Source organism: Lithobates pipiens, unplaced genomic scaffold, assembly GCF_037356315.1.
Source record: "Lithobates pipiens isolate NorthernLeopardFrog02 unplaced genomic scaffold, aLitPip1_a1.2 Scaffold_23, whole genome shotgun sequence".
NCBI classification, from domain to species: domain Eukaryota; kingdom Metazoa; phylum Chordata; class Amphibia; order Anura; family Ranidae; genus Lithobates; species Lithobates pipiens.
Genome location: NW_027507785.1, coordinates 20,752,865 through 20,767,687, shown reverse-complemented (window position 1 = coordinate 20,767,687; position 14,823 = coordinate 20,752,865). Strand labels below are relative to the sequence as shown.

Genomic DNA, 14,823 nt, shown 5'->3' with positions numbered 1-14,823 from the left:
CTCTGCCATACACTCTAGTTTTATTGCAGGAATTAGCCCTGCTGCAAAGCATTGCATCAAAAATTGTACTTAAACGCCCCTGTTAAACAGGGGCAGAAAAATTGGGCCTTAGGCACTGGTGCCATCACACTGCAACCTCTGCCATACACTCTAGTTTTATTGCAGGAATTAGCCCTGCTGCAAAGCATTGCATCAAAAATTGTACTTAAACGCCCCTGTTAAACAGGGGCAGAAAAATTGGGCCTTAGGCACTGGTGCCATCACACTGCAACCTCTGCCATACACTCTAGTTTTATTGCAGGAATTAGCCCTGCTGCAAAGCATTGCATCAAAAATTGTACTTAAACGCCCCTGTTAAACAGGGGCAGAAAAATTGGGCCTTAGGCACTGGTGCCATCACACTGCAACCTCTGCCATACACTCTAGTTTTATTGCAGGAATTAGCCCTGCTGCAAAGCATTGCATCAAAAATTGTACTTAAACGCCCCTGTTAAACAGGGGCAGAAAAATTGGGCTGCTGGCATCACCCAGAACCAAAAATGTTCTTCCAACATATCAGCGGAGGAGGAAGAGGATAGACAATCAACATAACAGGACAGTCACTCAGCATCAGCATAGGCAGTCTTGAAGGGATGTGATATTTCAAAAAAAATTATTCGGTTACATCAGCTTCAGGTGCTTGGTAGCTGTGGGTGATCCAAGACTGATTCATCTTGATGAAGGTCAGTCGATCAACTGATTCGGTGGACAGGCGCACCCTGTGATCGGTAACGAAGCCACCAGCAGCACTGAAGGTGCGTTCTGAAAGAACGCTGGATGCAGGACAGGCCAGTAGCTCAATTGCATACTGTGCAAGCTCTGGCCAGTGATCCATCCTCAAGACCCAGTAAGCCAGAGGATTTTCGGTGGGAAAGGTGTCCAAGTCTGACCTTGCCCCTAGGTATTCCTGCACCATGTAAATTAGACGCTGGCGATGGGTGCTGGAACCAATCATACCTTGGGGCTGCGGACTAAAAAATTGTCTGAAAGCATCAGTCAGACGGCCACCTTCTCCACCGCTCCTTCTGACTGATGCCTCAGCAACACGTTGTCCAGGACCAGGAGTTTGTGACCTCCCAGTCTCTGGGAACGCGTTGCACAGACCTTTCTGCAAGGCCTCCCGGAGATGTCTCATCCTCTGCTCCCTCTGCGATGGCAAGATAAGGTCGGCAACCTTACCCTTGTACCGTGGATCAAGGAGAGTGGCCAGCCAGTAATGGTCCCTCTCCTTGATCCGAAGAATACGAGGATCCTTCCGCAGGCTTTGCAGGATCAGGGAGGCCATGCAGCGTAGGTTAGCTGAGGCATTCGGTCCGGAGTCCTCTGGGTCACTAAGGACAACATGATCCGCAGCTACCTCCTCCCAGCCACGTACAAGTCCACGTGTTTCTTGGGACTGTAAATCATCCCTATAAGACTGCTGCTGCTGATGCTGAGTGCCAGCCTCCACCTCCATGCTGACACAATCATCCTCCTCCTCCTCTTCCTCCTCCTCACCCTCTTCCTGTGTGATGGGTGGCACAGCAGGAACACTGTCTGGATAAAGGGGGCCTGGAGAGGCAAGGAAGTCCTCCTCTTCCTGCCTCTGTTCTGCCTCAAGTGCCCTGTCCATTATTCCACGCAGCGTATGCTCCAAGAGGTGGACAAGAGGTATAGTGTCACTGATGCATGCACTGTCACTGCTCACCATCCTTGTGGCCTCCTCAAACGGTGACAGGACAGTGCATGCATCCCTGATCATGCCCCACTGGCGTGGTGAGAAAAAACCAAGCTCCCCTGACCCTGTCCTGGTGCCGTAGTCGCACAGGTACTCATTGATGGCGCTCTGCTGCGTGTGCAGCCTCTGCAGCATGGCCAATGTTGAGTTCCATCTGGTGGGCATGTCACATATAAGGCGGTTCTTGGGCAGGTTCAACTCCTTTTGGAGCTCAGCCAGCCGAGCACAGGCATTAAATGATCGGCGGAAATGCACACAGACTCTCCTGGCCTGTTTCAGGACATCCTGTAAGCCGGGGTACCTGCCCAAGAACCGCTGCACCACCAGGTTAAGGACGTGAGCTACACAGGGCACATGGGTCAGTTGTCCCTGTCGGAGGGCGGAGAGGAGGTTGGTGCCATTGTCGCAAACCACCATTCCTGGCTTAAGCTGGCGTGGCGTCAACCACCTCTCGGCCTGCCCCTGCAGAGCTGACAAAACATCCGCCCCAGTGTGGCTCCTGTCCCCCAAACAAACCAGCACAAGCACGGCATGGCATCGTTTTGCCTGCGTACTTGCGTAGCCCCTGCAACGCCTACGGAGCACCGCTGGTTCTGAGGACAGAGCACTGGAAGAGGCCATGGAGGAAGAAGAAGAGGAGGGGGTGGAGGAGAGAGGTGTGTCACAACCAATAGTAGCATTTTGGAGGCGTGGTGGCGGGAACAACCTCCAACACTACTGCACCTTGTCCTGCATCCTTCCCAGCAGCCAGAAGAGTGACCCAATGGGCCGTGAAAGACAGGTAACGTCCCTGTCCATGCCTGCTGGACCATGAGTCAGCGGTAATATGCACCTTACCGCTGACCGCCCTGTCCAGCGAGGCAAGGACATTGCCTTCCACATGCCGGTAGAGAGCCGGAATCGCCTTCCGTGAGAAAAAGTGGCGTTTGGGGACCTGCCACTGAGGAACCGCACATTGTACAAACTCACGGAAGGGGGCCGAGTCTACCAACTGAAAAGGCAGCAGTTGAAGTGCTAGCAATTTAGCCAAGCTAGCATTCAACCGCTGGGCATGTGGATGGCTGGGAGTAAATTTCTTCCGCCGGTCCAGCAGCTGGGGCAGGGACATTTGCCTGCTATAATCGGACGTGGATGTACCACTAGCAGAGTTCCCGGAAGCACTTGGCTGTGACACACCTAATTCTACACCTTCATTCCTCCCAGAGCAGGTTTCAGAGAGGACTGAAGGTCTAGTGGGGTTGGAGATGCCAGCTGATGAGGAGCAAGGAGAGGCCTGCTTTGTTCTTTGGTGTGGGTCTTTGAGGTATGCTTGCCAACGAGCTGCATGGCAGGTCAACATATGTCTGGTCAAGCATGTGGTGCCCAAGCGGCTGATGTTTTGGCCACGTGAGATACGCTTGAGACATATGTTGCAAATAGCAGCGGTGCGATCTGATGCACTCGTCTCAAAAAAGGCCCACACCAAAGAACTTTTAGAATAACGCGCAGAGGAAGCGCTCTGCGCAGGCGGAGCTCTGCGGTGTGATTCAGTCGGTGTGCTGCCCCTAAGCTGGCCCCCGGAGGGCATCCTGCCTCGTTGGACATGTGCCTCCTCCTCCTCCTCCTCCTCCTCCCTCCTTCCAGGCACCCATGTGGAGTCAGTGCCCTCATCATCCCCTCCCTCTTCATCGCTGTAGCAAACCTGGCAGTATGCTGCAGCTTGTGGAACATGACTGCCAGATTGCTGTGCTTCTTGAGCATCCTCTCTCTCTGCGCTCACGCTACTGCCTTCCTCTAGCTGAGTGTCATCATCAGAGCCCACCAAACACTGGGCATCCTCCTGGAGCATGTACCCAACACTGTGCTCAAAGAGTTCAGGAGACTCCTCAGGAGGACGTGGTGGGTCTAGGGAAGGAGTCACTGATGATGACATTGAGAGGAGGGACGACGATGTGTTGGCAGCTGCTTTTCTACTACCCTGAGACTGGGTGAGAGAGGATGAGGAGGATGAAGAGGGCTTGGTCATCCACTCTACCAAGTCGTTGGCATGTTGCGGTTCAACATGTCCAGCTGCAGAAAAGAAGGACAAGCATGTCCCATGGCCACGTGCTGATGACAATGCACCGCGTCCACGACCAGCACTGTTGTCTCTAGACACAGAGCCTGCTTGCCCTCTTTTATCGGCTCGCGCCTGTCTGCCTCTCCTTGCTGGCCTTCCAGACATGGTAATAGCCTGAAGGGAGTTGGGTAAAACAGTAGTTGGGTAGTTTATATTGTGCTGGAGGCACACAACACCCACTAACTCCTGCAGATGCCTTTTTCATAGAACAGCAGAGTTAAAGGGGTATATACAGATGTATACTGTGCTGTGCTGGAAGCACACACAACTTCCAATAACTCCTGCAGATGACAATCGGGCCCAAATAGAGAACAGCTATGTAGGTGGATAATAGCGGTATGTACTGGGTACAGAGCACGCACACAGCACGCACTATCTCCTGAGTGACACTACTGACTGCAAGCTCTATTGTTAAAGATGGACCACTAGCTATATAGGTGAGGTGAATATCACGGTGTATACTGCGGTCAGGGCACGCAGACAATAACCAGAAAACAGCAGAGTTAAAGGGGTATATACAGATGTATACTGTGCTGTGCTGGAGGCACACACAACTTCCAATAACTCCCGCAGATGACAATCGGGCCCAAATAGAGAACAGCTATGTAGGTGGATAATAGCGGTATGTACTGGGTACAGAGCACGCAGACAGCACGCACTAACACTACTGACTGCAAGCTCTATTATTAAAGCTAGATCACTAGCTATATAGGTGAGGTGAATATAGTGGTGTATACTGCGGTCAGGGCACAGACAGTAACCACTACACAAGAGCAAAATAGTAAATCAGCCAAAAACGATTGGTGTGTAACTGTGTTGAAGGTACACAGAACACCCACTGCTTCAGATGCTAACAAACACTACACGAGGCCGCCTGAAAGGCAGCTTTATATAGTGTGGGGCGTGCACTACACAGCCTGAGCTATGATTGGCCACAGGCAGGATGCCTGTGGCCAACCATTGCTCTCCTCGCTACTGGCGCTGCGATTGGCCAAGCATGCGGGGTCACAGTGCATGCTTGGCCAATCGTGAGACAACAATGCATTGCGCCATCGCAGTGCATTGTGGGCCACACGAATTTTGCCGCGAACGGCCCAAACGTTCGGAATTCGGCGAACGCACGAACGACCGATGTTCGAGTCGAACATGCGTTCGACTCGAACACGAAGCTCATCCCTAGCTGCCACAGAGGGAAATCACTGCGGGGGAAGAGCCCAAGCACAGATGATATCCTGAGTGCCCAACACTAGCGAGACCCTGTCAGCCTAGTTACTGTATCTCAATACTGGGACTTGTTCTGCCACTAGGCTCCGGGACAAGCAGAGATTGGGATGGAGGTACTCTCATGGGGCCCCCTGCTGGCCCCGGGCCCTCGGGCAGTGCTCAAGTGCCCTAATGGTCAGTCCGCCCCTGAACTCAGTACAGGCAGCTCACATGAGGGGTGCACATGCACATAGTAGCTATAGGTGGCAGTAAAGTGCACAATGTCTGAGCTCAATGACACAGAGCAGCAGAAGCTACAAGATTGTTTATATAGTGCACAACACAGCTCCCCTTCACCCGTCCTGCCTTCTTCTGGCCCGATCGGTCCCCTCGGACCACGGGTCCCCTTACAGTTGTAACGGCTGTACCCCCCTGATGGAAGCCTTGATTGAAATAGTCCGTTTATTTTAATAGCCAGTAGATTTAAACCTTGGGGGGCCCAGGGCACTTCAAGTCAAGTGGCCCCTCAACATAGAAATTTAATTATATGACAAATAAAAAAGTGAACTGAAAACCACATTTGTTCTAAAAAAGATTGTTGGGTTCCAAAGAAGACATTTGTCTGATTTTTTTCCCCCAATTTTATTGACTGTAAGAATACACATTACACAGGTCAATGGAACTGGCAAGTCATACATCACAGTTATTCATCACAATATTTACAAAAAGTCTTTCTTCCTGCACTTAGTATCTGCAAAATCTTTAACTGACTCATCAAATGGTATTATCTTGAAGACACTGTTTTGGACAGCCAGTAGGCACAGAACACTTAGCCCTTGTACACACGGTCAGAGATTCCGACAACCAAATCCGTCGGATTTTGTCCGACGGATTTTGTCCGAAACTGTTGCATACACACGGTCGGACAAAGTTGTCGGAAAATCTGATCGTTCAGAATGTGATGACGTTATTTCGTTACGATGGGACTATGTTCAGGCTAGTAGCCAATAGCTTTGATGCAGGAATTTGATCTGAGCATGTGTGGTACTTTGTCCGATCGGAATTCTCTACACATGATCGGAGTATGTCCGATCGGAGCATTTTGTCGGAAAATTTTACCAAGTTAGAAAATTTGGTCCGTCGAACAGTCCGATGGAGACCACACACAGTCGGAATATCCGATAAGACGGTCCGATTGGACACATTCCGTCAGAATCTTCGACTGTGTGTACAAGAGCTTAGTCTTTCACGGATCATCGTGGTTCTCAGATACTTCTTTATCAGTGCCAATTTCCTGAATGTCCTTTCTCCCGAACAACTGGTGAACATTTATCTAAAATATATATTCTAAGAGCTACATTAACACCTGGAAATGTATCAGTGAGCCCTTCATCATGTAGTAAAACTGCCTGTTGAGCTGGAGTGAGGCATGACGAGCTTGGCAAAGGCTGCAAACTGGACAATTCCCTCAACTGACACACTACTGAAGTCTTGAGGGAAAATAAATTAAATTTTTTATGAAGGAGGTCTAATTCCCCGTTTGCCCCCTTATAAATCTGGAACTGGTAATAGTAAAAGTTATTTTAGAGAGAAATTACCAAATGTAAGCCAAGAGTCTTGGTTGGAAGAGGTTTGGTTGGATGGAGATATTTCAGTTTTTGGTGGTAATTGGTACCATTTCAAATCGCAACGTGAGCTTTGGTTGGAGGCACAGTTCCAGCTGACAAGTTGAAGATTTATGGGGTCCAGCATACTAGTGGAAGAAATGTTTTAGTGTGGGATTATAGAAGGCATCTCATCAACATAGAGAGGAATGCAATAATAATAAATTCAAGGTTCTAATCAGAGATAATAAACAACATGTAAGTATTTCATGACCAAAAAGTAATCTCAATATCACAAAACATGAGCAAAAGGGTTATTAGGGCAATCTATGAGAAAAAACATTGCATGATGACTTTCTTCAGAGCCTGTCTCACATCTTGGTTCCTTAGGCTGTAAATAAAAGGATTCAGCATAGGTGTAATGATGGTGTAAGCCATGCTAACAATACGATCATACTGGGAGGAGTAGTCTGATGGAGGACGAAAGTAAATGAAAATGTCGGTACCATAGAACATGGAAATGACCATGAGATGAGAAGAACAGGAGGAAAAGGCTTTGCTTCGGCTACTGCTGGTCTTCATTTTCACTATAGCCCATCCAATAAGTACATAGGAGATGAGTATGAAAAGAAATGGGACTATAACAACCATAGAGCCTTCAGTGTAAATTAAGAGCTCAGCTAGTGTAGTACTGGAGCAAGACAGCTTGATGAGGGGGGTCATGTCACAGAAGAAGTGGGGGATCAGTCTGTCCTCACAGTAAGTTAACTTTGCCAAAATATAAGTGTGCAACAATGAATGTAGAGATCCTGCTACCCAACAGATAATAGCCAACATGACCATTACTTTATAATTCATCAGCAATATGTAGCGTAAGGGGTTACAGATAGCTAAATATCGATCAAAAGCCATGACAGCCAGAAGAAGACTCTCAGTCGTGCCCAGAAACAGGAAAGAGAACATCTGCAGGAAACAGCCAAGGAAAGAGATGGAGGCCCCACCATAAAGAATGAAGGACAGAAGCTTTGGAACGGTCACTGAAGAGAAAGAGATGTCCACTGCAGACAGGTTCCCTAAGAAAAAATACATTGGTGTGTGCAACTGAGGAGAAAGTTTAATTGAACTTAGTAAAAGTAAGTTAGCAGTCCATGTGAGGGTGTATATGACCAGAAGGGTGGAGAAGAAGACACCATGGTTATAGTAAAGGTCTGAGAAGCCCAGAAGGATAAAGCCGGAGGTAAAATTAACTTTTTCCATCAAACGTCATCTGGAAATTACCATATCCAGCTAAAATGTCATCATGAGGATCTAAAAAGTAGATATTGAATTTTCCTAATAAGTTCTTCACAGAGTCTTTCTCTGATAAAGGACAAGTAATAAAAATGGTGGAAGGTCTCAGGGATAAAACCTAGAGATGTCAGGAACTTATTATGTACAATGTGGAGGAAAGAAGAAAAAGGATGGATGTGCCTGAAACCTTTAGATACATGAAGGGGGTAAATAAGTGTCACGTACCTTGGTTGGAGGCCAAGTTGACGAGATGGCTTCCCTTACATCTCTGTTCGGAGTACCCCTGAATTTGGTGACAGAGGTGCAAGGCTCAAAGAAGCACAGGTGCCGGTAGCTTGGTAGCAGGTGACTGCCACAGTCAGAGATACAGTGGTGTGAAAAAGTGTTTGCCCCCTTCCTCATTTCCTGTTCCTTTGCATGTTTGTCACACTTAAGTGTTTCGGAACATCAAACCAATTTAAACAATAGTCAAGGACAACACAAGTAAACACAAAATGCAATTTGTAAATGAAGGTGTTTATTATTAAAGGTGAAAAAAAATCCAAACCATCATGGCCCTGTGTGAAAAAGTGATTGCCCCCTAAACCTAATAACTGGTTGGGCCATCCTTAGCAGCAACAACTGCAACCCAGCGTTTGCGATAACGTGCAATGAGGCTTTTACAGCGTCCTGGAGGAATTTTGGCCCACTCATCTTTGCAGAATTGTCCTAATTCAGTTACATTAGAGGGTTTTCGAGCATGAACGGCCTTTTTAAGGTCATACCACAACATCTCGATAGGATTCAGGTCAGGACTTTGGCTAGGCCACTCCAAAGTCTTCATTTTGTTTTTCTTCAGCCATTCGGTGGTGGACTTGCTGGTGTGTTTAGGATCATTGTCCTGCTGCAGAACCCAAGTTTGTTTCAGCTTGAGTACACGAACAGATGGTCAGACATTCTCCTTCAGGATCTCTTGGTAGACAGCAGAATTCATAGTTACTTTTATCACGGCAAGTCTTCCAGGTCCTGAAGCAGCAAAACAGCCCCAGACCATCACACTACCACCACCATATTTTACTGTTGGTATAATGTTCTTTTTATGAAATGCAGTGTTCCTTCTACGCCAGATATACTTGGACACACACCTTCCAAAGAGTTCCACTTTTGTGTCATCGGTCCACAGAATGTTGTCCCAAAAGTCTTGGGGATCATCAAGATGTGTTGTGGAGAAATTGAGACGAGCTTTGATGTTCTTTTTGCTCAGCAGTGGTTTTCTCCTTGGAACTCTGCCATGCAGGCCATTTTTGCCCAGTCTTTTCCTGATGGTGGAGGCATGAACGCTGACCTTAACTGAGGCAAGTGAGGCCTGCAGTTCCTTGGATGTTGTTGTGGGGTCTTTTGTGACCTCTTGGATGAGTCGTCGCTGCGCTCTTGGGGTAATTTTGGGCGGCCGGCCACTCCTGGGAAGGTTCACCACTGTTCCATGTCTTCGCCATTTGTGGATAATGGCTCTCACTGTGGATCGCTGGATTCCCAAAGCTTTGGAAATGGCTTTATAACCCTTTCCAGACTGATAGATCTCAATTACTTTCTTTCTCAATTGTTCCTGAATTTCTTTGGGTCTCGGCATGATGTGTAGCTTTTAAGGATCTTCTGGTGGACCTTACTGTGTCAAGCAGCTCCTATTTAAGTGATGCCTTGATTGTGAACAGGTGTGGCAATAATCAGGCCTGGGTGTGGCTAGAGAAATTGAACTCAGGTGTGGACAACCACAGTTATAGTATGTTTTAACAAGGGGGGCAATCACTTTTTCACACAGGGCCATGATGGTTTGGATTTTTTTTCACCTTTAATAATAAACACCTTCATTTACAAATTGCATTTTGTGTTTACTTGTGTTGTCCTTGACTATTGTTTAAATTGGTTTGATGTTCCGAAACACTTAAGTGTGACAAACATGCAAAGGAACAGGAAATGAGGAAGGGGGCAAACACTTTTTCACACCACTGTATAGTCAAGGGCGAGCCAGGGTCCTACACGGTGAGGCAACAGCATGATCAGGAAGAAGGGCTTAGGTCAGTATCAGGGAAGCAGACAGAGCAGGGTCCAGTAGCAAGCTGAGGTTAGTACCAGGGAAGCAGACACAGAATAATCAGAGGCAAGTTGAGGTCAGTATCTAGGATCCACTGAGCAAGGTCAGAAATGAGCTGGGTGAGCAACGGAAGATCAGTCAGCAAAGCAGGAATGAGGATTGCGGGGAAGCTGAAGAACTGCCAGCGATTAGCACACTCAAGGATCTCCTTTAAATAGGCAGTATGGTTCCAATGACCGTGGATGTGGGCGCTGTTGCACTAACGTGTCAGTTCACGCTGGATTTTAACCTAAGCTCGCCTGTCTGCCGGTACTAAAAAACATTTAGTTGTGTGCTGGTACATGTGCCCAAGCATTAGCTGCATGGAAATGAGCATTAGCTGTATTCGTTTCCTGACAATGAGGTTCAGCAAGGCATAATTTTAAGTATAGGAAGAACAACCAGAACTTTTGCAATTAGAGTGGGGGAACATATAGCCCTTATAAAAAGTAGAGATTCAAAGCATACTGTTCCGAGGCACTTCAAGGAGCACCACAACAGTGATCCCACTGGAACACAATTCCTGGTCATAGATAAATATACACCACCATGGAGGGGAGGAGCTATGACCAGGGGTGTGTCCAGATTGGAGACTTACTGGATATACACTATTAAATCCTACTCCCCCTTTGGACTAAATGTGGAGTGGGATATTAATGCGTTCATCAATGAGGGCTGAAACAGCGACATTCATGTCCGGTCAAATGCTTTAATATCAATCCGTATTCCAGAACTGTATGCCTTATGAATTTGATTGTCCAAACAAAGATTCGAACTTATGTGTTGCTTTGGTTGCTCATTTAGGGTTTACATCATCTACAGTTGTGTAAATCCATTTTCTGCTCTAACTTTCCAAACGCCGCCATGTGAGAGATAGACATGTGGCGTCGTCATTAGGGTATTGCTATGTACGTCTTGTAATATGAAGTCAGAGAAAACATATATAAGATAGTTGAACTTTATATCAATAGTTATTTCTCAGATTAAATAGGTATAGTTACCGCTATAGATCATTTTAAAATTAAAAATAATATTTACTGTTTGGTATCCTCGATACCAGATGAATGCCTGTCCACATAGATGAGATGTTTGGTATATATATTTGTAGAACGCCAGCTTGGGAATATGACATGTTTTGCCATATATGTTACGTTATTTTAATGTTGTAATATAATGATATAAGAAAGTTATTCCAACCCCGTTAGGCACTACGTTCCGCCCGTTTTTTATTTATTTTTCTATTTATTCTTTATGTTTCACATACTTTGGAAGTGATGAGATTACGTTCGACTCACTTCCTCTATGTGAGAGATGGCTACGTTATGCGACGCGTTCCATCTTATGTCTATTTGCGTGCCACGCAGTCCGGATGTGGGGCGTTCGTATCTACCTCACGTCCGGTCACGAAGGTTATCTTTTTACGGCCGATTACTGATTATCCGATTGGCTGACTGACGATCGTGAAGAACGCTTTCACGTTCGCGCCAATTGTTGTTTCTTTTGTGATTGGCTCAAACATATAGTAAACCCGGAAGCATTCGTTTGCTTCTCCGGGAAATATTCGATTTATAGTTTTTGCTGTCGTTTTAGCTACTTTTTCAGTCCGATGCTTACTTTTTATAAGAGGTCCACTATGGCCATTGATGTTGGACCTATAGATAATTCAATTTACTATAGGTTAAGCTTGGTTTATCCGAACGGGTTCATAACGAGGGGTGGAACGCGGGCTGGCAGCCATTCCATAGCGGAAATGAACTCCGGTGACACGGGCTGAACGAATTCGTGCCTAATTGAGGGTTTGGTATTTAAGTGTGTAAGCTGCAGCTGAGTAGTACCCCAGATGACCTCTTCTATGACGAAACGCGTCGGGACTCTGCTGCAATTGTGTTTTATCCTGTTAAGCGCACAAACCACTGTGCAAATGTGAGTTTTGTACTTTTATTTTTTATTTGTTTCTATAAAAACTGAATTACGCTATGTTTGGTCCCTGCTTCTTTTTCGTATGCTCTTAAACTGCCTATGGGTATATCTGGTTGGAGTTTGAAGAGATCGCCTACATTTGAAGTCCCCCGGGTTAACGGCTGCTGTGATGATCTGCATATAGTTGCAAAAGCTTGTATGATCCCCCAAATGTAAATTTGTGAGGATCCAATAACTCCGGTAAGCCTTCAATTCGCCTGGTGATGGGAACTTCACAAGATTAATGCATGAATCTTTGAAAGGAGGTGTAATATATTTCCTACACGCTTGTGGATTATACAAAGACATCACACACTAAGGACTTTGTTCTTTGGGACTTTGTCATTTCTTTGCTTTTTTTCACTTTGTTACTTGGACATTTTACAAAACTGTCTTTTTTTGAGTCACCTATATATATAATTTATGTAAAATTTTTTTTATATATTATGAGCACTACTTTATAGTGGGATTTTCTTCACTATAACTTTACACTTATAAGTAAGATTTATGAGATTTGTTAGTTGAAACTGTGAGAAGCGCTACACTTTTTTATAATACTGTTTACCTTACACTTGATACCCCGGTGATGTGTTAGCAGCTCTTTTGTGTGGTTTCTATTTACTTTTTGATAAGAATAGCGCAGTGTTTTGTTACAAATTTTAAATTTTAAATATGAAGCTAAGATCAAGAACACGGGGACATGTCCTCAAACTAGCAGGAGGAAAGTTCAGAACTAACCTTAGAAAGTATTATTTTGCAGAGAGAGCAGTTGATGCTTTTGAATACTCACATGGCGCATTGGTGCACAGGCATCAATAAAAACCTGAGAAGGTGACCTTGATACACTAAGGAAGTTCCTGATCCCTCCCTGAAAGGAAGTGCAGGAGAGCCAGGGAGGGGGGAACCTAGTCCAGAAACCAGGCACCCCCTAGCTGTCATCTGGATCAGCCCTGGACCCCCATTGCAGAGATGATGCTGGGTGATCTGCTGGGTACTATCGAAGATGGCTGGTCTGCACCTTGGCTTGTATAGACCAACTACATCATCCAGCCGACAATTGTCCTCTAGACTCTAGAGACATGTGAATGTGGGCCCTGGGGGTGCATGAGGTGACTGTGGGCCATGGGGATGTTTGGAGTGAGTGTGGGGGGCCGGTGGTGTGAGGTGAGTGTGGACACTGGGAGACACCCCCCCCCTCTCACCCTGGTGGCTGTGCAGGATCTCTGGTGGACTGCGGGGTAGTAATCCCCACCCCAAGCTCTGCCACAGTGCTCCCCCCAAACCCCTCACTAGCCTAACACAGTGCTCCCCCCGCTAGGAGAAGAGATAGGAATAGGAAGGAGAGCGAGAGCTCCCCTTTCTCATCCCCACCTCTTTCCCCCCTCCTCTCTCCCCTTATTCCATTTCTCTCCTTTTCCTTGTCCCCCATCTCTCTGGGGGGAGCACTGTGGCAGGTGAGTGAGGGGTTTGGGGGAAGCACTGCGGCAAGCCAGCGGGGGGGGGGGGTGGTTTGGGGGGAGCACTGTGGCAAACTAGCAGGGGGTTACTACCCCACAGTCCACCAGAATCTCTGCACAGTGACCAGAAACCCTGCACAGCCACCAGAGACCCCATATAGCCACCAGAGACCTCACATCCACAGCCACTATGGACCCCACACAATCACCAGAAATCCTGCACAACCACCAGAAACCTTGCACAGCCTCGAGAGACCCCATATAGCCATCAGAAACCCCACACAACCACCAGAAACCCTGCTCAGTTACCAGAGACCCTACATAGCCACAAGAGACCCCAAAAAACCACCAGAGACCCGGCACAGCCATCAGAGACCTCACATAGTCACCAGAGACCCAGCACAGCAACCTAAGACACTACAACCACCATAAACCCTGCATAGCCACCAGAGACCCCACATAGCCACCAGAGACCCCACACAGCAACCTTAGCCCTTGTACACACGGTCGGAGAATCCGTCGGAATGTGTCCTATCGGACCGTGTTGTTGGATAATCCGACTGTGTGTGGTATGCATCGGACTGATTCCGTCGGAATATCCGTCGGACCCAATTTTCCAACTTGTTGGAAATATTTCCCGACCAACTGGGCCGGTCGGACATACTCCGATCATGTGTAGAGAATTTTGATCGGACCAAGTGCCACGCATGCTCAGATCAAATTCCTACATCAAAGCTATTGGCTACTAGCCTGAACGTAGTCCCATCGTAACGAAATTACGTCATCACGTTCTGAAAGATCGGATTTTTCGACAACTTTGTCCGACCGTGTGTATGCAACAGTTTCGGACAAGATCCGACGGGCAAAATCCGACGGATTTGGTTGTCGAAATCTCTGACCGTGTGTACAGGGGCTAAGACACCACATAGTCAACAGAGACCTCAAATAGCCACGAAAGCCACCTCAAATAGGAAGGGGTGGAACAAATTTAGATGGCAGGGCCCTCAATTTTAGTCTTGCCTAGGGCACCACAAGACCAAAATACACCACTTATTTTAGACCCAGCAACATCAACACTGGCTCTCTGTGCTTCTGTATGCAATGCAGGTAGATCATGGATGGTGGGGAGGGGCTGTACATCGCTTTCTGAAAACAGCAGATGGCCCTAAGTAATGCCCACATGTGATGCCAAGGCTTTGTGATTAGAAGAACTGAAATCCAATGAATGAAAGGGATGGGCCAGGGACAATAAGGCTAGGGAGGAAAGCGCTAGATGATGCTGGAAGTCCTCCAGCCAGGAAATAAGGCGGGGTCTATCTGACTTGCTGCAACTTCTGATGCACATT

General features: G+C 47.0%; 1 protein-coding gene across 1 annotated transcript; it reads right to left on the bottom strand.

The window, feature by feature from the left end:
* Positions 1–5,725: 5,725 nt before the first annotated feature.
* On the bottom strand, positions 5,726–8,238 carry LOC143926887 (olfactory receptor 1f45-like). The gene has a single exon (XM_077450927.1). It carries the CDS (start codon positions 7,916–7,918, stop codon positions 6,989–6,991), a length of 930 nt encoding a protein of 309 aa, XP_077307053.1. The 5' UTR covers positions 7,919–8,238; the 3' UTR covers positions 5,726–6,988.
* Between the last annotated feature and the right edge of the window lie 6,585 nt (positions 8,239–14,823).